The 25,939-nt window shown below is 46.7% G+C and overlaps 1 protein-coding gene across 5 annotated transcripts in view; it reads left to right on the forward strand.

Annotated features, from left to right (window-relative positions):
• Positions 1-2,828: 2,828 nt before the first annotated feature.
• BCAS1 (brain enriched myelin associated protein 1) overlaps positions 2,829-25,939 on the forward strand; it is a 92,580-nt gene continuing 69,469 nt past the window's right edge. For 2 of the 5 annotated variants that reach the window (XM_081832553.1, XM_081832554.1), the window contains exons 1-3: positions 2,834-2,960; positions 12,952-13,028; positions 14,458-14,536. In XM_081832553.1, coding sequence (XP_081688679.1) covers positions 12,957-13,028; positions 14,458-14,536 — 151 coding nt within the window. In that variant the 5' untranslated portion in view covers positions 2,834-2,960; positions 12,952-12,956. Of the gene's footprint in view, positions 2,961-12,951; positions 13,029-14,457; positions 14,537-25,939 lie in introns of all 5 variants that reach the window. The other 3 variants (XM_081832552.1, XM_081832555.1, XM_081832550.1) reach the window with 3 other exon arrangements.

The raw sequence follows: 25,939 nt of genomic DNA on the forward strand, positions 1-25,939 counted from the left end.
TCAGTTGTAACAGATGCCCCGCTCTGGTGGGGAATGTTGGTAACAGCAGAGGCTGTGCATGGGAGGGGTATGAGTGCTCCGAAAAAAAGGAGAGTCTTTTTAAAAAGTTGATGGTCCCTGAGGCATATCTGTGAGCAGAGAAGACATGCACGATGCACACGCCCACTGTCCATTGCATCCCATTCGCACATAGCATTCATGGTGCCCCACAGACAGAGAATCCTAGAGGACCTACGGTGGGTGGGTGACCAGCCAGCCTCGATGCAAGTACAAAGTAGGTGAGTGTGTAGGGACGCTGACAGCCCTGAGAAGTCATGCTTTCTATCCAAATCGGAGATCGTTTCAAATGCACAAAGCAAGCAACACATTCTTGAAAACACGAACAACAAAAGAACTCTGTCCTAGCCTTTCTTCCTCATGTCACCTCCCTATAACAGCCAATGGGCTGAAAATGATGTCACGGAAAGGGAGAGATGGGGCAATCCATGGCTTTTCCTTTTAACCCTTCCTTACTCATCAACAAACTCAAGCTGGAGAGTGTTGGTCGAATGTGCGAGTACCTAGAAGTGAAGAAAACATCACTGACTATGTTTGCATGCCATTTACTTTTAGTAAGAACGAAATACATGCGCTCGTACAAGCTACAAAATGCGAGTTGTGTGATTCCCGGGATTCTGCCCATGAATGCATTGCATTTAACACCAGCACTGCACAGTATACGGATGAATGGTAAAACTCACGTGAATAATTAAACATTTTATTTTTTCCTTACTTAGAACAACTTTGAATAGCAAATGAAATACCTAAGAAGCCGAGAGAGAGAGAGAGAGACTATGGAGAAATGGAAATGCTTTATATATATATTTTTAGATTTTATTTATTTATCTGACAGAGAGCGAGCACAAGCGAGGGGAGCAGCAGAGGCAGAGGGAGAAGCAGGCTTCCTGCTGAGAAGGGAGCCCGACGGGGGGCTCGATCCCAGGAGCCTGGGATCATGACCTGAGCCGAAGGCAGACGCTCAACCGACTGAGCCCCATTTTAGCACCTCGAACAGTACTTTCCACCGCTTTTAGAACAAGGGGTTCTGCATTTTCCTTTTGCACTGCTCCTTCCCATCACAGAGGCAGCCCTGTTCCACTGTTACTAAGTTAACCTCCACGCAAGCCCACAATATGCCAGACACGCAGTTAGGTGTCCCACCTGGAGGGTGATCCTTAATGGCCTGAGTCGCTCATACCCCCAAAGAGTAAAATGCCATCCACATAGCAGTTATTGTCACAACTACTAGGAATGAGCTGGTCCAGACAAGAAGCACTTGTCAAGCACTTACTCTGTGGCAGGAAGGCGGCCATCTTGTTTGGCAGAGTGCTAGGATCGGGGGTACAGAGATAAGCACAAAGTAAACACAAAGCTGCTCACAGCCAAGTTTTGGGGGGCAACAGAGACGGGGGCAAAGTGGCTGCCCACCACCACACAGCCCGCCAGTCAGAGTCACGATCCGAACCCAGGCCTGGAGCCCAAGCTCTTGAGCCTCCGGGCCAGACTGCCTCTATAATTACGTTGGCACAATATGTGTGCATGGCAGATGCTTAATAATTGGTTTTATTACATTCCAGAGTTAAAGATAGAGCGCCTTGCTAGAATTGAGTTTACAGCCCACATTGTGGGGTGTGCAATTGTGAATTCACTATCTGCTTAAATAGTATGTCTGTCCCTGAAATGTTGCTTTCTGAAAGGGGCTTTCTCTGGCTCTCCCTGTTTCTCTCTCTTAGCAGCCTTGGCTTTGTTTCATGATGAGGATCACACTCTGTAATTCTATGTTTATTTGTAGGACTCTGTGTTCAATTCCAGTGAGCCCGGGGAGGGTGGTGCGGGGACAGGGCTTCTGTTCCTCCCCATTCTAAGCCCAGGGCTATATATAGCCTGGTGCTCAGCAAGTATTCATGATGGGCGCTTGGGTGAGCACATTAATGAATCAAGCCACAATAATTAGTAGTTTGCATTTCTCCTACAAGTTTTCTCAAGAACACTGAGTAGTATTTGCCATGTTTCTCTTTTTGCATTGGCTGTTAGGGAGCTCAAAGCCACATCTGTGAAGCCATCACAGCAAGCTGGTAAATCCACATGAATATTTATCTCTGATCCTGAATGCACCCACTGATGCACCCACTCTTATTTTTCTAACTTCCTTTGTTATTTTTAATGGATGCTCCCATCTTGTATTATATATGTCCTTGTGAGACACTTTAATAAATATCCCTGCTGAAATTAAGTAAATTCAGCAGGCTGTCTTGAATTTCTAGCCTGCAGGGAAAAAGAATGCCCTTCCAGTGCCATCCTCCGTCTTCAGAGCAATAAGCCACCCTTAGATTACCTGCTTTCTGGGGTCCAAAGCCCTTTGGGAGTGATGTTTCTGTGACTGGGGGCGGTGCAGTGGGTGAGATGCTAGTTCCTTCCAATTAGGTGGCTAGGCGGTGGTGGAGGTTCTAGAATAAATGAAGGTGAAAGGCAGGGAGAACTGCAAAACCCTACAGAACGTGTTCTCCCTGCTCTGACCATGGCCCGTGGTTACTGGGGAAGGGAATCAGCGACCCAGGTCAACCTGAGCAGATGCAGTGGGTGAGGGGACTGGACAGGATGCTTGGAGTTCCAGGGAGGCATTAGTGCGAGAGAAATCAGGTGCTCGGTTTTGATTGGAGAGGTGAGAACAGCCCCCACATCCAGGAAGAGAACCTGCTTCTATAGGACGATATTAGAGAGGAGGGCCCCACCCAGACTGGTGTTTGCCCTGCTCTGTGTATTCAGCCAGCAGGCTTCAGAGGAAGAAGCCAAGGGCAGGGAGCCGGACTCAGTCGACTGCCTAGCACTGGGCAGCACCAGCTGGAGACAAGGCACCCTGAGCAGGAGCAGCTCCAGGTGACTCCAGGGGACTGAAGACACTCCCACCAGGGGCTCGACAGGTAACTACTTCCAGATTAGGCTTGTTGTTTGTGGCAGGCAGTGAAATATAGACGCTGGGCATCAGAGGATTGAGTTCAACCCCAGTTCTGCCACTGATTCACTGTGTGGCCTTGGGTATGTGTGAGCCTCAGTTTCACTGTCTGTGAAATGGATCCAAAGAAAGCCTTACCTAAATGGGTTATAGAAGGATTATATGACCATGTAGGCGGTGTCAGGTACGAAGCAACAGAAATAGCTCCAATTTGCACGGAAACATTGAGAGCCATTTCAAGTGTAAGACTTGGGGTAAAAAGTCACCAGACAAAGGGGTATGCTAAGTGATTTGGGGACCACTGTCAGGACTAGAATCCCCCATAGTAAAGCTGACTTTGAGTCTGTGCCAAGGGGCATGATCTAAGGATGTGGAGGAGACAGGGAGAAGGATTCCTTGTGTGCATCTGGTTCTTTACATAAATTGTCTTATTTAACATTCAAAACCATCCTTCGAGGTAGGTGCTGGATTCAAATCCCAGCTGCAGGGCTCCAGAAGTCAGCATTGCCCTCTGAAACTCCTTCCTGCCTTAAAGAGTCAAGGTGATTACAGGGTGGGTACCCTGGGGCCAGAGGCCACGGGCTGGCTGGGTGCCCCTGGGTGGGTTGCTTCGTCTCTCTGAGCTTCATTTCCTCCTCCGTAAAATGAGCACAGTCGCAGTGTCGAGATCCAAGCAAACTCTGTGAGGGCTGAGACTCACTGCGTGAGACACCCATGCTCTTCATCAATGTTGTGAGGGGAGCTCCTTCCAGGTCTCAAAGAATGGAGCTGAGATCCAATCCATTCAGGATTCCAGTGAAGTGAGTGAGGCGCATACAGCGGTGTACAGAATTTAAGAGACACCAAGAGACTCAGTCATTAAGATAAATTATATATATATTGGGGGGGGTAGGGGCAGAAGGAGAAGGAGAGAGAGAATCTTTAGCAGACACCACGCCCAGCATGAAACCCGACACAGGGCTCGATCTCACAACCCTGAGATCATGACCTGAGCCGAAATCAATAAATAGATGCTTAACCGAATGAGCCACCCAGGCGCCCCAAGATAAATTATATTTTAAAGCAGTATTTAAAAATGTAAAAATAATGCCAAAACATCCACGATGTACAAAATAGCAGGTTAAGTAAAGATAGGATCAGTAACAGCATCACTGTGTTTTTTTAAAATGTTGCGTTAAAATACATTCTTCGTCTCGAAGGCTTGAGTTTTCGGGCGTCCCCTTAAATTTTGCACCAGGGCGAGTGACTGATTCACCCCACCGTCTGCGGGGGGCTTGCTGGGACACCACTGGCTTCAGGCCTGGGGTGTACATGTCCTGCTTTGCCCCCAAAATAAGCCAAGAGAGGAGTGTGCTAAAGTTACTTCTATTTTAAGGGGGAGTGAGGAGAACAAGCCCAAGTCCCCAGGCATGGAGGATTCTTTCTTCCCAAGATTTCTGAAACTCAGGAACGGTTGGTTGTCTTTTTACCAAGAAGGCATGTGCTTTTGGAGAGCAAGCAGCCCGTCAGGACCCATCCTGGCTGGTTTCCCACAACAGCAGATGCTCACACAGAGTGACGGAACAGACTCGGCGGGGGAGGGTCGAGGACTCCGCTCCACGCGGGCTCATCTGTCCTGCGGGAGTGACACATTTGCTGATTATTGCGCTGCTGGCAGCTCTTCTCACCACTGCCCAGCACTGGGAATAGTTAAGGATGTGACAGCCTGAGTCACTGGAGCCAGGTTTGACCCCAGCTCTGCCTCTTTAGAGCTTTCTGATCTGGGGGGGACAGAAGTTACTCTTCTTTATGTATTTAATCACCAACATCCATTAAACAGGCAAGGCACCTGTCCTCATGGGGTTTGCATTCTAGAGGTGAGGGGAATGCATCCCTGAGCCTCAGTTTCTTTATCTGTGTAGTGGGGGGAATCATGGGGTGCAGTAAAGAAAAACAGAGACAATGAAAGTAACGTTCCTGGCCCCAGGGCTGGACTAGGGTGAAGCAAACAAGGCACCTGAAGGCAAAATCCAGGCCTGGAGGAGGGGACGTGCAGATTCCCAAGTGCAGATTCGGCCCCTGCCCAAACCGGAGAGGAATGCCTCCTTGCATTTTGCACCTGGTGCCTCTCCTGGCCCTGCCTGGCTCCGAGTAAGCCTTCAGATAATGCTACCTACTACACTATTAGCTGAAAGCTGCTTGGTGAAACACTAAGAATAAGATAGTAAGCTCTAAGCCTTCTAGGCACATCAGCCATTTATACACACATAACTGACTGTTCCCACAGCAAGACCGCAACTACCGAGCATTCCTGAAACACCCGGTGCGATTTTGACAAGAGTACCTCTTCCCCTGGGCCCACACGGTCCATTCTAGGGCACAGGGCTAGGGGAGCACAATGAAGGATGGATTTCAGTCCTCATATGCCCCCTTGTGCAGGAGGCAGCCTGTCCCACTGTACATGGAGGCCCTCAGAGTGTCTACTGCACCCAGCACTGTGCTGGGGGATGCAGGGAGACGCAGGTCATGGGACCTGGCAGAGCAGGTCTGGTCTCTTTACTCATTTTTATCTTGCCTTTGGAGTTGGGGGGCAGAGAGTTTGCTCTGCCAGGTGTGCCAGATGGCTATGTTGGCAAGGCCCTCAACTGGGTGGTAAGGAGGACCCACAGCTCGCCTACATTCCATGGCATTGATCAAAGGTGTTTCTGCTTACTTGGTGACTAATCCTGTCGCCATTCCACTGTTCAAGAACCTCCCCTTTCCGTTTGACAATCGTTTAACTCCTTGCTGGAAGGCAGCTTCAGAAATGCTTTCTCCGGGGCAGCTTGTCCTGTGTTTACGTTGAATCTGTTCCCTGAGGAGGGCTTGTTGTTAACTTCTAACTACAAGGAGGTGACATGAACACTAATCACTGGTATAAAAGAGGAGGGAGGAATTCGATGACAAATTCTAGGCTAATTCACCCGGGGAACAGACCACAGAGCTAATGGGATCACAACATTCATAAGATAAATAAATAGTATTAGGAAGGACTAACGTTTTCTCGCCTGACTACTGCCAAGCCCTTGTGCTAAATCTTTGCAAAGATTGTTGATGACCCTTCAGTTGTACATTCCTCCTCAACTGTGCATTGACTTTAGATCAGACCACATTCCTTGACTGGTTATGATTTTAATTTCTTATTGCACAAACAGATATGCAGTATTTTATATTCTATGGTGTATTACATTACATAGAAATATTTAATAAAATAAAGGCATAACTTACATGGCAGAGGACATGTAAGAAAGAGAGAGTAAGCGGTGCCTGGGTGGCTCAGTCAGTTAAGTGACCAACTCTTGGTATCGGCTTAGGTTGTGATCTCAGGGTCATGAAATCAAGCCCCGCAGTGAGCTCCATACTCAGCACCGAGTGTGCTTGAGGCTCTTTCTCCCTCTTGCTCTGCCCCTCCCCCCTGCTCGTGCTCTCTCTCAAATAAATAAATAAAACCTTAAAAAAAAAAAAAAGGAAAGTTAAGAGTTTGAACTGCAGTACCAGGCTGCCAAGGGTTAAAGCCTGAGTTACTGACTTACCAGCAGATAACCTGTATTAGTCAGCTCGTGCTGCCATAACAAAAATGCCACAGACTGGGTGACTTAAACAACAAATACGTATTTTCTCACAGCTCCGGAGGCTGGAAGCCCATGATGAAGGTCCTCGCGGACCTCTCTTCCTGGCTCTCTTGCTGTGTCCTCACATGGTGGAGAATGAGCAAGCTCTCTCAGTGTCTCCTCTTCCAAAGACGCTAATCCTCTGAGATCGGGGCCCCACCCCGCTAACCTCCTCTAACCGTAATTACCTCCTTAGAGACCCTGTCTCCGGACACAGTGGCAGTTAGGGCTTCATCAGGCGAGTTTGGAGGGAGAAGCAGTTCAGTCCATAGAGGAACGTAGGCTCCCTGCGGGCAGGTTCTGCATCTGTAAAATGGTATGATATAAACACGTGCCTTGTGGCGTTCTTGTGAGGACGTGATATGTCCATATAAGAAAGCACTCAGAGCAGGGTCCAGCATGGAGCAGGCACTGTAGAAATACTAGGTATTATTATTACGAAGGTACAGCACATTTTATTTGGCCCTTATTATAATGGCTAATCTTTAGTCCTTAACTGCTGTACACCAGCCACTGGGCTAAACACGACGTGGACTGCACTCTTTTTATCTTCACGTGAGAGCGATAAGGATGAGCCTTCCATGATCCTTTCTCCACCCCTCACCCTCACAGACTAGGAGCTGAAGCTAATGCCCACAGCTGGTGTGAGCCAGGACAGAGTTTACTCTGTTTCACCACCAGGGACTAGATCCCCAGCCAGCTCCTCAGAAACGTAGGTCACTAGGGGACGCTGGGCCATAAGCGTGAGAAGAAAACTACTAAGGCCGGCCCCCAGAGCAGGATCCCTCAACCTCCACTCTGGTGACATTTGGGGCCAGATCATTCTCTGCTGGGGGCTGTCCTGTGCCCTGCATGATGTTCAGCAGCGTCTCTGGTCTCCACTCACTGGGCACCAGCAGCAGCCCCCTTACCCTGAGTTGGGACCATCAGAAATGTCTCCTGGAGGGTAATATAGTCCCCAGTTCCGAAAACACTGCTTTCAAGTTATTGTGAATAAGAAACAAAGAGAAGCGTATTCCTAAGAGAACATATTGTTTCTTTGAGAGAGAGTGAGAACAAGTGTGAGTGTGAGTGCGGCAGAGGGAGAGGGAGAGAGAGAATCTTAAGCAGACTCCACGCCCAGCACAGAGCCCGACATGGGAGGCAGCAGCTGGGGGAGGTCCCTGGCCCAGGGGAAGCTCGTGCACCCCAAAATATCCAAAACAGCGGCCCAGCTGTCACAGAGGTCACCTGGAGATCTTGAAAACGTACTGGTGCCCCGGGCCCCACCCTGGAAAATCTGAGGGATCCGGTCCAGCTGGGGCCTGGGCACAGGGATTTAAATCCACCCCCCATCCCCCACCCCCATCTCTCCTGCATTCACTGATTGTGGCCTCAAGGACACAGCCGGAGGTGGAGAAGTAAAAACCCTTTCTATCCGAACGACCCCTCACAGAGACTGACCCCATGTTCTCAAAATGCTAAGGCCTCAAACATGAGTCTAATTTCAAAAACAAAACGCCCCGCCATATGGCATGGCTGGTGTTTAATGTCAGAATAGGTCATTAAAAACAAAACAACTAACACCATTGGTTCATGAAAGAAAGGGCATCCCCTTCAAATTTGTTTTTGTTTTTTTCTTTGTTTTTTTTGTGGGGTTTTTTTGTTTGTTTGTTTTCAAAATAAAAACTGGCTCTTTCAAATGAATATAGCTTTCTTGATGGAAAAACTCCTTGTCTGATTATTTTTTCTCATTTGTTGGACACCGGAGAAAACCCCATCACAGACAGGAATTATTGTCTGAACCATCTTGAGCCTCAGTTTTGCCATCCGTTAACTGGGGGTAAAGAGGCCTTGCCTCCCAGAGTCCTTGAGCTGGGTTTTAGAGAGATCAGCTCATCCTAGTTTGCCCTGGGTGGGGGGGGGGGTGGATTGGGGGAAGGACTTTCCTAGTTTTAGCATGAAAGTCCTGCACCTCCGAACTCCTTCTTTCCCAGGACAGCCGGACTGATGCTCACCATCATGGTATTCTCCATATGTGCCTGATTATGAGACTCCCCTGTGCATTTACTAAAAATACAGATCCAGGGCTCCAGCCCAACTTTTTGGTGAGAGAATGTTGGGAATCAGAGGTGATGCCGTGTTCCTCAGCTGATTCTCACTATCAGGGAGCTTTGGGGGAAACTACCTGCAAATCTGCGTGAGAGGGGCACCTGGGTGGCTCAGTCGTTGGGCGTCTGCCTTCGGCTCGGGTCATGGTCCCAGGGTCCTGGGATCGAGCCCCACATCGGGCTCCCTGCTCTGTGGGAAGCCTGCTTCTCCCTCTCCCACTCCCCCTGCTTGTGTTCCCTCTTTCGCTGTGTCTTTCTCTCTGTCAAATAAATAAATAAAATCTTTAAAAAAAAAAAAAAAATCTGCGTGAGAATAAAGTTGACAACCCTAATCATGGCTACCCCTTGTAAGGTGCCCACCGTGTTCCCGGCTCTCTTCCCTGCACCTTGCATATAGTAACTCATTTAATTCTTGCAACAACCACCTAAGGTGGGTGCTGTTGTCATCCACATTCTTAAAATTTTTTTAAAAGATTTTATTTATTTATTTGAGAGAGAGAGAGAGAACATAAGAGGGAAGGAGGGGTAGAGGGAGAGGGAGAAGCAGACCCCTGCTAAGCAGGGAGCCCAGTGGGATGCAGGGCTCCATCCCAGGACCCCGGGATCATGACCTGAGCTTAAGGCAGACGCTTGACTGACTGAGCCACCCAGGCGCCCTTGTTATCCCCATTTTACAGAAGAGGAAACCGAGGCCCATCGAGGCTTGGTAACTTGCCCTGGATCATTCTCATCCTTACCCTACGTGCTACGTGGCTCTCTATCTACATCGTTCAGCACTGGGCTGGCACATGGCTCACTCTCCCTACACATCAGATGTGATTATCATGATTGTTTTATTAGCTGTACTATCTTTAGGGCAGGGGAGGACTTTCTATGCTTGAGCCAACTTTTAACAGAAGCTGTAATTGCTAAATGTGAAATTGTTCCCCTTGACCTCCCCAAACAGTCTGACCTCGCCCTGGAGGCTGACTGTATTCATTTCTGCCGATACTGACGATGGCCAATAGGTGGCAGGAACCTTTTGTTTTTGTCCCATGTAAATCCTGCTCTTTATACAAAATCTGAAGGAAGAGCAGGAACCATTTCACAACACCTGTGTTCTAACTGCTGGTGGGAAGCAATATTCTCTGAATCCAGGTTATCCCTGCAAAAGACGGGCGAATGCAGTGTCCTCCTTTCCGTCCACTTGGCCCTGAATTTGCCAAGAGGCTACTTCAAATCCGCAGTTTTCAGGAAGACGGAGGAGCCCCAGCTCTGTGGGATGAAAAGTTCTCCTGCCTGCTCACATCACACTTCTTGCAGCCCGAAGATTTTTCATGACCTCAAACATTTTTTGAAAGTAGCCCCCCAAATTGGACTGAATCCGAACTGAATAAGAAGAGCTTGAAAAGTTTGCAAACCCATGGTTGACTCATTTTTTAATTTTGTAAAAAGCTGGGCTCAGGTGGTGACATAATCTTCTGTGTGTCTATCCTTGTGAGTGGCCTTGGTCAAGGCATTGCGCCTACTAACCTCAGTTTCCTTGTCTGTAAAATTGAAATAATGGTACCCATGCCTTGCTGATTTTGCTACAAGGAGTCAATGAGCTTACTCTAAGTAAAGCCCCTCGAATAGTTTCTTAACACATGGTAATCACTCGCCAATTTGGTTGTTGTTGTCACTATTTTGTAGTCACTGTGGTTGTTAGAGCTGTCATCTTTATTTTTATACACAGTGGGTTCAAATCCTGGTCATTCTAACTACCGCCAACACTTTGTCTCTCAGCTCCCTCAATCCTCTTATTCGCAAGCTAGGTATATATCACTCAGGGTGATCTCCAGTAGCAGGTGATAAACATTCTGGAAAAGGCCAGACTTTTTAGACCATCTAGTCTCTGTTGCAATTCTGCAACTCTGCGTTTGTAACATGAAAACAGCCCCATGTTGACAAGATGTGAATGAATGGGCGTGGCTATCACCCCATAGAATTTTACTTATAGATACCAAAATTCGGAGTGCATAGAGTCTTCCTGTGTCACAATCTATGACTCTTCTTCTGATTTTTTTTCCAACCATTTATAAATGTAAAGCCTGTTCTTAGCTCACCGGCCACACCGAAATAGGCAGTGGGCTGGATTTGGCCCACAGCTGTTGTTTGCCCACCCCAGTCTTGAAGATTCAATATTATATTCATGATGCCCGTTTATAGATGGAAGTGATGGTCTATCGTAAGTATGCATGTCATGGATTTTATAAATAGGAAGTCTTGCAAAATAACTAGTGTCCCGTATGTGTTAGCAAGTGCTCAGCTTTATTACCTCGTATGATTAGAAAACACATAAAATCCCCAGATCCTGTTATTGATCAAATTCCCCCGAGAGAGCAAGGGGTAAGATCTATGACCCTTTTCTGGCCTCTGAAATTTCTGATGTCTGTAAATTGAATCTGTAAATTTCTGATGACTCAGGGCGTCTGTTACCAGGGCATGAAACTTTACCGTGGGCCAGAAGCCCGGGGTAATCCTTGGAGACGCAAGGGCTGCTTTAACCAGAAATCAGAAGTCCTGGTTTTTATTCTGAAAGCTACCAGAGCTGATGAGCCCGAGGCTCCTCAGACATACATTATTTGTGTGTGTGAAAAAGAAACTTTTAGGTCTCAAGGCAGCAGGGCTCTGGAATGTCTGAAAGAGCCCTACTTCTGAGACCAGGCATCCTCTGAGTCAGACTCTCACTCTGCATTTCCTGGATGTCTCTCCTGGGTGAGTTTTGGGGACCTGATTCCCTCCTTTCAAAGGGGAGGTAATAATACGCAGAACATTCCAGTGGTTAGGAGCCTAGGCAGCCTGTTGAATCTTGCTTCTGCCATCATTACCTGGGTGACCTTTGGAAAGTAATTCAGCCTCAACTTCCTCATATCTAGAATGAGATGATCACAACACCCATTTTACAGGGGTGCTGTGGGGTTCAATAAGCCGACACAGGGAGCATGCTTGGGAACCAGTGCTGGGAACTGAGAACGTGCTGAATAATTGTTGACTTTTATCATTATTATTAAAGCAAGGCTCTCGAGAGGCTTAGTAACGATGTGGGCACATGCCTAGCTCAGTGCAGGCGAGGGGAGGCGTAATTATCAATGATTAAGTCCCTCCTTCCCACCAATAACTGATAATTAGCACCTGATAAATGCAAACACCGCGGTGAGAATAGAAGATACCACCGCAGGTAAAGACAGACAGACCTGGCCTCATGATGCTTACAGTGTATTGGGGAAGGGACACAGAAGCTAAATACTCTGTTTTGCCCTCCCAGTCTGGATCCATTGTTACTTCATTCCAGAACTTCTGCCTCCTGCGCCCTAGCCTGGCCTTGGTTTTTTACCAATTTACTTTTGTTCATTGCCTAAACCATTGGGTTTAACAAGCACTTAGATATTACTTATACCGAGCCTCCCATTGTTTTTACCATTTTACAAGCATCAATCATTGAGTCCTTATAGCAGGCCTGTGAGGCACAGAGAGCCTAATTAACTCACACAAGGACACACAGCAAGGAGAAGCAGAGAGAGGGTTCAAGGCCAGGTTGTCTTGCTCGGGCTCTGGGCTCCTAATCATTGTACCATGCTGCCTTGAACTATCAGAATTGGCCTGTCTGATGGATTTATTGTCTTGTTTATTATCTACCCACCAGACTTTAGCTCTGTGAAGTCAGGGGGCCTAGTCTGTTGAATGCACAGCCATAAGCCTCGTGCCTGGCACAGCATAAGCTACAGAGTTGGTACCCAGTATGTATTTGTTGAATCAATGACTCAATGAAAACACAGCCAAATAAATATATAATTACAAGTAGCACTGAGTGCTATGAAAATCAAAAACAAACAAAAAACCAGAGCTATGAGGGCTTTTAACAAGGGATCTAATTCAGTTTGACGATCAGAGAATACTAAAAATTATAAGTATTATTTTAATTATCCTCATTCTAAAATCTCCTTGATTCCATAGCTGTGTTTGGTTAAAAGGGGAAAAAAATGGTATCTATACTGAATATAAACTGGGGTTGCATTTGACTTAAATTCTACTGAATATATGAGTCCTGAATCTTTTCTCATCCCCCAAAATAAGTATAAGCAATTGACCTAACTTGGGCTTGTGGTAATACACCCACAGTAACTTGTCAGTTCTCTGCACCTAACTTCATAGGCAGGAATAAGACTTTTGTTTGTCTTGGGTTTTAATTTTTCTCTTTCTCTTTTTTTCTCTATTGCAGGATCCATGGGTAACCAAATGAGCGTCCCACGAAGAGTTGAAGACCAAGAGAATGAATCGGAGACAGACGCTAACAAGGTAGTATAGTCAGGGTCACCTAACTACTAGCTGAGCAAGATCATTAGCTACTGGGTCATTCGCTACTGGTAGCTAGACTGGGGGACGACAGCAGACGAAATAGCCTTTTCAGGGCTCATCACACAGACATTACTGATGATGTGCTGTTGTCCCAGGGATTCTTCCGTTGTACTCAAACCTCCAGCATCCATCCGGGAGCTTGTTAAAGATGCAGGCCCGGGGCACCTGGGTGGTTCAGTCGTTAAGCGTCTGCCTTCGGCTCAGGTCATGATCCCAGGGTCCTGGGATCAAGCCCCGCATCGGTCTCCTTGCTCCACAGGAAGCCTGCTTCTCCCTCTCCCACTCCCCCTGCTTGTGTTCCCTCTCTCACTGTCTCTGTCTCTGTCAAATAAATAAATAAAATCTTTAAAAAAAAAAAAAAAGATGCAGGCCCTAGGGGCGCCTGGGTGGCTCAGCCGTTGAGCATCTGCCTTCGGCTCAGGTCACAATCCCAAAATCCTGGGATCAAGCCCCGCATCGGGCTCCCTGCTCAGCGGGAAGCCTACTTCTCCCTCTCCCACTCCCCCTGCTTGTGTTCCCTCTCTTGCTGTCTCTCTCTCTCTGTCAAATAACTAAAATGTTAAAAAAAAAAAAAAATGCAGGCTCTAGGGACACCTGGGTGGTTCAGTGTGTTGGGTGTCTGCCTTCGGCTCAGGTCATGATCTCAGGGTCTTGGGATCGAGCCCCACATCAGGCTCTTTGCTCAGCAGGGAGCCTGCTTCTCCCTCTGCTTGCCTCTCTCCTTCTCTCTTTCTGACAAATAAATAAATTAAAATCTTAAAAAAAAAAGATGCAGGCTCTAAGGCCCCACCTAAGACTTACTGAATCCAAAATTACAAGGCTGGGCATCTATGAAAGCTGTGTCTTTAAGGGCCTCCAAGGTGCATTGTATGGGGCCAGTTTGGTACCTACCACCAGGTGGTTCTCAGCTGTGGGTGATTTGGCCTGCCCCCCCCACCCCGCCGCCACCAGGGGACACGTGGCAGTGTCTGGAGACATTTTTGATTGTCACAGCTCAGGGCTACTGATCCAGTGGCTAGAGTCCAGAGATGCTGCTAAACAGTGCACAGGACAACCCTCACAACAGGGAATGATCTGGCCCCAAATGTCAGTGGTGCTGAGGATGGGAAACCCAGATTCAGGTCAGTAGCTCGCAGCCTCGGCTACACATTGGGATCAGCTGGCCAGCGTAGCATCCCAGACCAATTAAACCAGAATCTGCGTGGGAGTGAGGGCAGGCATCCGCATTTTCAGGGCAGCCGAGTTGGGGCACTACTACTTTGGGAAACTTAAGTTTAATTCGGTGATGCACCTTGTGGCCTTGAGGTTCTTCCCTAAGTTCTGATTTTCCCCAAACACCTGACTACAAATGCCACATGTTCTGTTGCAGGTGGCATCTGAGAGTGACTGTGGTCAAAACGGGATGCCGGTGATCATATCGACCCGCGACATTCCATTCTATGATGAAGGTCAGTGCCACACGGGGGAGGTGGGCTGCTCCTCGGCGGGTGGGGAAGGGTCTGCGGATCCCGTACATGGTGAAAAGAAAATGCAAGGCTTGAAGTCACAGGCTCGCTTTGAAAACATTAGTGTTAGTGTCCTGGGGCTGCCGAGACAGTGTTACAAACGGGGTGGCTTACACAACTGAAACATGTTGTCTCACAGTGCTGGAGGCCCCAAGTCTTTTCTTTTGACTGTATTCAGTTATATTAAAAAGTAAAACCACAGACACAAAAATGAAGGTAGAGACCATGAGCCAGTGGGGAAGTGGGGAAGTAGGAGAGAAGAGGAACCCAGTGATGGTGATGGGTAGTCCTGGCTAGGGGACAGTCCTCATCACCATGGACAATCCTCCGCACCACGGCCTGACCACATCGGCAACGTTGGCGCCTTCGAGCACCGCGAGTGGGACTCTGTCCTCTGCCTCTGTCCTAGCTCCTAGGAGCCTCAGGGCATTCCGTGGCTTCCAGATGTTGTCCTCTCTATGCACGTCCATCTGCATGTCCACATGTCCCCTTCTATAAGGACACGGTCACATTGGATTGGTGTCCACCCTAATTGACCTCATCTTAATGTAGTCATTGGCAAAGACCCTGTTTCCAAATGAAGTCATAGGCACTGGTGGATACAGTTCAACTCTGAGCAGCATCCATCCCTTCTGAGTATGTGTAACCGCTGCAAGAGGCCAAGGATCTCCAGCAGATAAGACAAAAGCAAAAGAGTGAAAACACTAAGAGGTTGGCATTTGGAGCTGGACAGACCAGGGTTAAAGTCCCTGCTCTGCGGGGCGCCTGGGTGGCTCAGTGGGTGAACCATCTGCCTTCGGCTCAGGTCATGATCCCAGGGTCTGAGATCGAGCCCCATGTCAGGCTCCCTGCTCAGCAGGGTGTCTGCTTCTCCCTCTCCCGCTGCCTGCCACTCCCCCTGCTTGTGCTCATGCTCTCTTTCTCTGTCAAATAAATAAATGAAATCTTAAAAAAAAAAAAAAAGTCCCTGTTCTGCAATGGACTAGTTGTGTGATCTGGACAAGCCATTTCACTTTCTAAACCTCAGCTTTCTCAGCTGTCCTCTGGGGATAAGAACACCTACATCACACAGTTCCCAAGAGGATTAAAGGAGACTGTCCATGAAGCATTTACATATTACCTGGCACTTAGGAACTCCACAGAAGCCGGTTAAGTAGACAAGGCAACAGAATATTCCCTACACAAGGCCAGTTTTAAAATGGGACGATATACTCACCTATTTTATTTGTCCTGCAGTAGAACACTATACATTCAGTGTATCAAAAGTGGCCGGGTTCTACTTTGCAGAGTATATATATAAACTTATATAAGAAGAAGAAGTAGTTAAGGGTAAGAACTCTGGAATCAAACTGCTGGCTTTGCCACTTACCAGCTGTGTGACTTTAAGCAAGTTACTTAAGCTCTCTGAACCTCCGTCTCCTTGTCTGTAAAGTGGGATAACAATAGTACCTATAACATAAGTATCGGATTTAATAAGGCACCTATTTCAGCGCCTGCCACATACTAAGTGCTCTATGTATTAGCTGTCATTATTATTTTATGATTATGGTTCCTGTCATTTGCCTGTAAGTTTCTGGGCTTCAGTTTCTTCTTCTGAGCAATGAGGAAATGAGTCCTATTATTGGTTCTAGAGGTTTTAGAATCTCCTAGTGTTAGGGAAAAACTCCTTTCCTTATATTCCACTACTCACGCCACATCTGACACCAAATGTGTGGGGTTTCCATACCAAGCAATTCTGTGACGCTTCTGGGTGTCCTCCGTCTCAATGCAGTTCTGACTCTGTTGACCTAAAGTTAACATCAGCGCCCACAGGCTGAAGCCTCAGTCCCTCAAGACTGCCTCCCACTTTCAGTTGACAGTCACAAGCGGTGGGTGGTCAGGTGACCCGCACAAATCAGAGATTCCCATGAGCCCCACCTCAGGTTCAGTCATTTGCTAGAATGGCTCACAGACCTCAGGAGAACAGTCGACTTATTAGATGGCCAGCTTATTATAAAAGGATAAACTCAGCAACAGCCAGATGGAAGGGAGGCATAGGGCAAGGTAGGAGGGCCTGGGGGTGACAGAGCTTCCGTGCCCTGGTTGGACACAGCACCGTCCCCGCACCCCCATGTACTCACAGTCCAGCTCTCGGAACCCTATACTGTAGGGATTCTTGTGCATGCTCTATTACACAGACGTGATTGATTAAGTCATTGGCCATTAGTGATGGAACTCAATATCCAGCCACTCTCCCCTCCCCAGAGATGGGGGATGGGGTGGAAAGTTCCAACCCTCTAATCACAAGGCTGGTTCCCCTGGCAACCAGGGCCCCCATCCTTAGGGGCTTTCCAAAGTCACTCATTAACATAAACCCAGAGGTAGTTAAAAGGCGCTGGCTTGTTATGAATAACAAAAGACGTCTTCATGGCTCTTATCATTTATATGATAAGTTTTAGAGGCAGTCTGTGCCCGGAATGGGGATGAAGACCAAATAGGTATTTCTTATTCTATATCACAATATCACTCCTGAGGAGTTTATTAAAAGCTTAGATGGCAGGTCCCCTCCCATAGGCTCTATCTACAATAAGCTAAGGTTGGGAGCTTTCTAGAGGATTCTGACTCACCGCCGGGATAGGCAATCCCTGGACGAGAAAAAGGCCCCAAGTGTCTTCCTGCCTTTAAACCCTGTGCGTCAAACTTATACTTTGATGTACACAAAATGGATTGTATTTCTAGCAGTCGCCTTTGACGAGAATGGGGTAAAAGCTGGCCATTGAGATGCATGGGCTTTGAAATGAGAATCATACCATTTATATAATTTACAAACTGTAGATGTTCTCAAGAAATTGAGAGGCATTGAGAATATAATACGCCCTATGGAAATTACTTTCTCTATCATAATCATACGATTATTCCCCTAGTTGTAGTATGGGACGCAAGGGCAAGGAGTGTGTAGGATGAACAGAAGAACATAGTGTTGGGAATTGAGAAAGCATCCCCCCTTTCTCCCTTCCTCGGTCCCTCTCTCCCTCCTTTTCTACATCTTTCCCTCTTTTCCTCCCCAACATTTATATATATATATATATTTATATATGGAAGGAATTCCTAAAAGGAGGAAAACAGGTTACAGAAACACAGGACGACAATCTGGAATAGCATATTGCTGTGTGAATACCTACACAGGACAAGGGAAACAAGAGAATCGCATTTTGGTGAGTCATGGGTTCGTTGCATTTAGCTCTAGTTCCCTGCAGCCTTGCTTTCAACTTACCCGGCGCCCGCTGGAGAATCTGTAAAGAGTTTAGATTAATCCTCTGAGGTCAGAATTCTGCCTGTCATTCACTGACAACTTGAGCCCCTTGCAACTCGCTTTGGAGTGATTATCCCATTTAATGAGGAAGGCAGCCTATTATCACCCTCTTGCTGTTTTCCCCAGGTTATTAACTAAGTTATCATTTTCAATGCAGTTTTTAAGGGGGTATAAAAGTAGGATTCTGGGGGCCTTTTGTGATCCTTTTGACAGAATTCTCTGACCAAATCTTTTGATGCACATCTGTAGTCATCTCTGGTGGGGTATACATATACATATGCGCATAGAGAAAAGTCACCAGAGAAAGGGTAAGTGGGATTCTGCGTGACTGTGTTCCTTCTTTTTATCTGTATTTTCCCCACTACGATTCAACAATTAATCACCCTGCAGGAACATTTCCTGGGAGGGCTTATTAAGAAGCGGGGGTGGCAGTAGGAAGGGAGGGTAAGAAGCCAGGGTGCGGGATTTGAGTCGTGGCTCTGCTCTGTGAGCTTGGACAAGTTTCTGAGCCTCTGTCCTTTCAATTGTAAAATGGGAACGATATTCCTGGTAGAACCAAGCTTCTAAGATCACCATGAGGCTGAAATGAGTTGATACATGTGAAATACTTAGAATAGTGCCTGGCAGCTGGTAAACACATGGAGGAAGCTACTTGTGCTGGGTTGGATTTAATGTTGATGCTCATAAAGGCTGTCATACAATTTGACATTCACTGGATTATCTCTAGCATAACTTTTATATCCGGGTGGGCCTAACGTACTCTCAAGGGCCTTTCGAGGGGGAAGCAGGGGGAGATGAGAGGGATAGAAGCAGATGTCACAGAGAGAGAGAGAGAGAGAGAGAGAGAGATTAGAAGATTCTGCAGTGTTGGCCTTGACAGGAAGGAAAGGACCATGAGCCAAGGAATGCAGGGGGCCTCTCAAAGCTGTAAAGAGCAAGGGAGCAGATACTCTCCTAGAGTTTCCAGAAGCTGACCCATTTTCAACTTCTGACCTTCAGAACTGTAAGATAATATATTTGTGTTATTGTAAGGCACCAAAATTGGGGTGATTTGTTACAGCAGCAATAGAAAACTAATGTGAGCACACTCACACTTGTCTAAGAGACCTGGGCTTAGGTCCCAGCTCTGCCACCCACTAGCTGTGGAACCTTGGCAAGGAATTTGTGTTCTCAGAGAGTCATCTGTAAAATGGGAATAATAATAATAACTTTGTAGGGAGGTATAAGAACAGTGGCTGGCACACAGTAAATGGGTTGAAATACAGGAGACAAGAAAAACTAGAAGCAGAGTCTGTTGTCATGCGCGTCCTTTATCCCTGGCTTTCCCTGTCATGTCATCTGATGATCTGAGATTTTCCCACCTGTGTATTTATGCATCTTTGGAGAAATAAAAATGCCCCATTTTTCTCCTTCTTCGACTCCTTTCTATCAAATTTATTACATTAGTCCCCTCTCTAAAAAAATCTGTTCAGTCCTCAATGCTGTTGGATGGCAGAGACTAATGCACGATGTATCATCATTTTTCAGAAACAGGAGACTGTCTCTGTTTCACCGGGATACGGAGTTTCTAAAATAGTAACAGCTTCCCTTTCTGTTCCTAGTCAATTGTTCCCAAAAGGAAGAATTGCCAAATTTTGCTTTAAAAAAAAATAAAATAAAATAAGTGGAATCCTTTTACGGGACTGAAAATTCATACTTGAGCCAAGTGTCCCTGCCCATGTGATAACATCTGAGAATAGACGCATTTGCCAATAGTGACGCTGGGGCGAAGCGTAATGGGAGCCCCAAGGCCAAAAATCAGAGCTACCCGAGATGTGAGAACATCCTCCCGTGAGGCGATCCAAAAGCAGGAAGAGAAAGGCCAAGATGGGCCATCATTTCCCGCCCTCCTGCCCCCGTTTTATCAGGACAGAACGGGAGCTCTTTCCCAGAAGGCCCTGCGCGCAAGTAGGCATCCTCTTAATCTCATTGGCCAGAACTAGGTCACGTGGCCCCACCAGCCGCAGGGCATGCTAGGACGGCACCCATCTCCGGGCTGCAAGTGGAGAACACAGGGCTGGAGTGGGCTGGCTGCCGGGTGGGCCGTCAGCAGTGCTTGCCAGCGTTGATCTCGAAGAATTACCGCTGAGCAACCAGAAGGAGCACACATCTTTACTCAGGCCTGTCAAAAGACTTTAGGGGGATTTAGCTCGTTTCATCTTGCTGTGTATGCTCCTTATGCTCAACTCCGCACTTGAAACCGTGCTCCACGCCGCATCCACGCAGGCTCTCCCCTTTCTCCTTCCCCTGCATTGCATGGCCTCGCCTCTCAGTATACAGCAGCGACTTCGGAAGACTGGCTCTCGCAGGTGGCCCAACACTCCTTGCCCCTCCACCCCCTTGCAAGTATGCCCTGGGAAGTCTAGGCCTTAGTGCTTTTTCTCACCAAAAACTCTAGGGGAGAATTTCTGTTGGATCAAATTATCCTATTACACTACTATGGTAGACAGTCTCCAGATATGCACACCCCACCCCCCAAAATACTTCACCTTTCCCTATTGTGGTCTTCACCCATTGAATCTGGGCTGGGCTACATAACCAATAATACGGAGTGAATGGGATGACACATGAATTCCAAGACTAAGCCTTAGAAGCCCCGTAGCCTCGGCCTTTGTCTCTTGCAGCACCAGCTTTAGGGTAAGCTAGCTACAGGGTCAGTCCAAATGCTCTGAGACTGTCCTGCCGGGAGGGAGCCCACACTGGTCCCACCAAGAAGCCAGGCGGCAAGAAAGAGAGAAATGCCCAGCTAGTCCCCACATGTCCAGCCAGCCCAGCCCAGGACAAGTCCCTAGGCTACACAAACATGTACAGATCCCTCTAATTCAACAGGTACACTCTTTTTTTTTTTTTTTTTGCGAGAGAGAGAATGAGAGCGAGCACGAGAGGGAGGAGGGTCAGAGGGAGAAGCAGACTCCCTGCTGAGCAGGGAGCCCGATGTGGGACTCGATCCCGGGACTCCAGGATCATGACCTGAGCCGAAGGCAGTCGCTTAACCAACTGAGCCACCCAGGCGCCCTCAACAGGTACACTCTTTAATTCACTGTTTTTCGACAGCTACAAAATGTTTTAAGGTATGGATATGCTATCATTTATTCAGCCATTACCCCGGATAGTGGGCATCCATTTTTTATTGTTTTTCTTTCTCTCCACTTCAAACAATGTTGCAGTGAACACTCTTGCACACATTTTTTATCCTTTGCATTTTAAATAGTTTCTTCCTGAGGGAGGCTGTACAAAGTATGACTGGAGAGAGTGCTTTTGGACAAGCCACATCTGCAGCCTCGCTTTACCTCTTCGCAGCTGTGTGAGCTTAAACAAGAGACTTCACTTCTCCACCTCATGGTGTTACGAAGAGAAAATAAGATAATGCTTGCAAATCCCTTCACTTGGTGCCTGAAACAATAAAGGATGGCCATCACAATGATGTCGATTCCTGAAAATAGTGGTGCCTGATTTTTAATCCACATTGGAATCACTGGGAGGATTTTTTTTTTAAATCCCATTACCAGGCCCCACCTAGAATCAGTAAATCAGAAGCTCTGGAGGGTAGGGCCCAGGCACAAATCTTTTTGCAAGTTTCCCTGGGCATTAGTATTTTGAAAGCTGTGAATGTTCAGCCATGGTTGGAAACCATTTGGAATGCACTCACATAGAAAATTCCTTATTCACATTTTTTTTTTTTCAGAAATAAAACATTGGCATTTCTGTTTTATATTCTTCCAAGACTTTTTTGTCCCTACCATGGCTGACACCCTGGACACAGCATTCTGTTCCAGGGTTCATACAGTTGGATTTCATTAACTTCCACGCAGCTGCTGTCGAGTAAAACACAACTTGTTCTTTGCCTCTCTGGACTGAGAAGAAGCCCGGACAGCATATTCTGCTCTGAACATAGAGACATCCGACATGGTTTCAGGAGCATGAGCAATATTAACTTGTCCCTGTCTTGAAGGGTCGGCCAAGAGAGCCCGAAAGAGACCCAGAGAAAGCATGACAAACAGCAAAAAGAGAAACAGGATCGTCATGGGTCAGCTGTACATTATTTCATTTCTCTCCCCCAGGGTGCATTTTAACCAGATCGTGAAACACCATAAATGCTTCCACCACAGTTCTAATCCTAGAGTGGACTTTTCTAAAGACCTTCTCTTCATATCCTTTTACCACACTGGGAAGAATTTGCCAACACTTGTCACTGCACAAAAAATCAATCAATCAGTCAATCTATGAGACCAAAGAAATGGTAAGCTGCCCTAAACATTCCTGGAAGTTTAACAATTAAAGCAGCAGATTAGTGGGTGAGATCTGCTATGTGCAGAGCAGACCTCAAAGGCCACAGCTTTCTGAGAACGAGACACGGGAAATACAAGCAGAATCTGGCTCCATTTGTAGGGACAAAAGCTGTGATGTAGAGCTGATTCTCAGCTCCAGGCGTGGTTGCCCTGCAGAAATCCCCCAGCAGATAATAAGAGATTTCAGTGAAAACCCTGTTTGAGGATTTTCAGATGACATTTCCCAATTCAAAAGAAAAAAAAAAAAATCTAAACATTGTGCTGGACGAACGCCATGCTGGCCCTATCAGCAGATCTCACAGTTGGCAACTTCTGATAACGTAAAGTTGTTCTCCCTACTTTTCATCGCTCACCAAAAATAACTTTAAAAAAAAAATCATCATCATCACCCTTAGGTGATTCCAGCCTGAAGTGACTAAACATTTAAATCCTATAGCTAATTAATTCTAAGTTGTGCTTGCTTGGCTTCTGGACCCACCAGGCCTCCTGCCCTTGATAACATGCTCCGGTATATGTTGTCACCAGGGAGGGACCGCGTGGGTAGGAGGTCCCCAGCGGCTGTGTCCCCCTTTGAAGCCGCCTCTATGCTTCATTTGTGAACTCTTTTTCAAATGACCTCTGAGGGGTATATCAACTCCAGGGGACTTAAAATTTGAGGTTTCTGAGTTTGCTGAGCAGAGGGTCAGACTCTGGAACATGGAGATGCCCCCGAAGTCATGCCACTCCAGGATGCAGGACCCACTTGGCCTGGTGAAGCCTCCAAGACAGCTGTAGGCTCATCAGTTACAGACCCCACTGTCGCTGCTGGGCCCACCCCAGGCTAAGTGGAAATGGGCCAAATGTTCCTTCAGTCAGTCTTCAATCCCATTCTAGACCTCTCCTTTCCCCCTATCCTTTCATTATTTGTACATGTTTAAGTGACATGGGATGGTGTGGGCCTTAGTACGTGTCCATATAAACATTCCCAACAGTATACATAATAAGGTAAGACAAGAAAAACATCCCCACCCTGAGTCTCTCCGCTTCCCATTTCCTTCCTTAGAGGCAAGCATTCTTCACCGTTTCTTAAGGCCAGAGGTGTTCCAACTGAACATATTTAAAATCTGTTGCTCTACCTCTCAACACCACTTTTTAAAAACGAATGGGAACATTCTGTACATACAGTTGGATATGGCTTTTTTCCCTTACTAGGTGTCTTGGAGAATGTTCATGCGTGCGGAGGATTTCACTGTATGGGATTCACAACCAGACCCCTACTGATAAGTGGTTCAGTTGTTTCTAGTCTTTTGTCATGGGGACAGTGGCCCAGCAAATTGTGTGTATCTGTTCTGTGTCTTTGTGCCTCGATGCGATTATATTTGTAGGGTAATATTCCACGAGTAGAAATTAGAGTTCACAGGGCTTGTGAAGTTTTAAATTTTGGTATATATTACTAAATTACCCTCCAAAGAGATTGCCAAAATACACTGCCACCATCGATAGACGGGGCTGTGCTTTCTCCTCTTCCCTCCCTGTTAGGTTACTAAATATCTCCCTTTTCCCAGTTTGATAGGTGGAAAGCTAAGTCTCCTAATTTTGCTCATATTTAACTATTCATGAGATTGAGCATCCTTTCATATGCTTAAAAGTCAGCTGTGTGTCTTTCCTTTTAACTGTGTGCTCACATTTGGTGTTCCTTTCCCCACCCCACTGCCCCCATTTGATGTTTGTTTATACAATGTCTTCCTTTTCCAAAGTGAGTTATAATTCACATACCACAAAATTCATCCTTTTAAAGTATGCAGTTCAGTGCTTTTGAGTATATTTACAAGGTAGCACAAACCATCCCCACTATCTAATTCCAGAACATTTCACTCCAACCAAAGACTCCTTGCCCATGGCAGTCGTTCCCTGTAGCCGCTCCCCCCAGCCCCTGGCAACCACTAATCTGCTTTCTGTCTCTATGGATGTGCCTCTTCTGGATATTTCATGTAATTAGAATCATGTGATATGTGGTATTTTATACCCGGATTCTCTCACTTAGCATCATGTTTTCAAGTTCACCCCGTGTCATAGTGAGTCGCAATGCTTCATTATTTTCCATGGCTGAATACTACTCTGATGTCTGGATGGGCCACGTCTTGTGCGTCCATTCATCAGCTGACGGACTGACATTTGGGTGGCTTCCACTTCTTCCACTATTGTGGATAATGCTGTTGTGAACATCTGTGTACACGTTCTCGTGTGGACATATGTTTTCCTTCTCTTGGCTGTGTACCTAGGAGTGGAATTACTGGGTCATACAGGAACTCTATGTTTAACTTCCAGAGGAGCTACTAACCTGCTCTCCAGAACAACTGCGCCATTTTACCTTCCCGCCGGCAACATATGAGGGTTCTGATAGCTCTTCATCCTCGCCAACACTGGTGACGGTCCGTCGTTCTGATCATGGCCATCCTAGTGGGTATAAAGTGGTACCGTGTGGTGGTTTTGGTTGCCTTTTCCTAATGACCGATGGCATTGAGCATCTTCGTGTGTGCTCGCTGATCATTCATCTGTTGACTCTGGAGAATATAATGTCTTCTTGATGTGGCTGCTTTTCCCCGTCCTTCTCCCCTGAGCCTCTTGTCTCCTAGTGCTTTCTGTCTGGCTACTCCCAATCCCCAGAGTCAAGCTAATAATTGTCACTCTTCAGCAGTGTTCTACGGGGCATGAATTCTACCTACCCCACCCTCCATGTCCAAGGCCTATCCTTGGTGTTCTTATCCTTGGAGGGCACTGAGAGAATAATACGTGACCTTCCCTGGTATGTTTTTACCATTTAAGATGTGCTTTATGTTGTATATCGATCCCTGCCACCCTTGGGGGTGGGAGAAGGACGCTCTATCACATTGCTGCTGGAAGTGTGCATCGCTGGAGTCCTTTCTGGGAAAGAAATCTGGTAGTGCCTCTTTTCAAAAATTAAATGCACATTGGTTTAGATGCAGCAGTTCCAATCTGTGCGTTGGTTCCATAGAAATAAAGCATTAGTTTAGGATTTTTGAACACAGATGTTTATCCCGGCATTGTTTGTAATAGAAATGGAAACAATTACTTGGAAGCTATCAGAACGGTCATTGATTAGGGCAATGGCTTAAATATCTTTTGGTATATGCATACTAAGGAATATTATGCAGTTATTAAAAAAAAATAAGATGGGGCGCCTAGGTGGCTCAGCTGGTTAAGCATCTGACTCTTGATCTCAGCTCAGGTCTTGATCTCAGGGTCATGAGTTCAAGCCCCACCCTGGGCTCCATGCAGGGCGTGGACCCTACTAAAAACATAAGATAGATTTGGACATACTGACAGAGAGGACTAACTGTGACTGTCAGTTCATTCAGGCGGCTTTAACAAAAATACCACAGACTGGGGTAGATTTGTTTTCTAGTAAAACCTTCTTCCTGGTTCATAGATGGCCACCTTTTCACTGGGTCCTCAAGCAGTGGAAGGGGCAAGGGAGCTCTCTGGGGCCTCTTTTATAAGGGCACGAATTCCATTCATGAGGGCTCCACCCTCATGACCTGATCTCCTCCCAAAGGCCCCACCTCCTAATACAACCAGCATAGGGGTTAGGATTTCCACCTATGAATTTTGTAGGGTCATGAACGTTCCATCCGTAACAACAATATATAAAAGCAATCAAAAACTATGTCTAATCTGATCCAATTTTTGTAAAAACCAAGAAGAACAAACACAACCCCTGTGTAC

The sequence above is a fragment of the Leptonychotes weddellii genome, chromosome 10, assembly GCF_054177405.1.
Source record: "Leptonychotes weddellii isolate Sample4059 chromosome 10, ASM5417740v2, whole genome shotgun sequence".
Taxonomy (NCBI): Eukaryota; Metazoa; Chordata; class Mammalia; order Carnivora; family Phocidae; genus Leptonychotes; species Leptonychotes weddellii.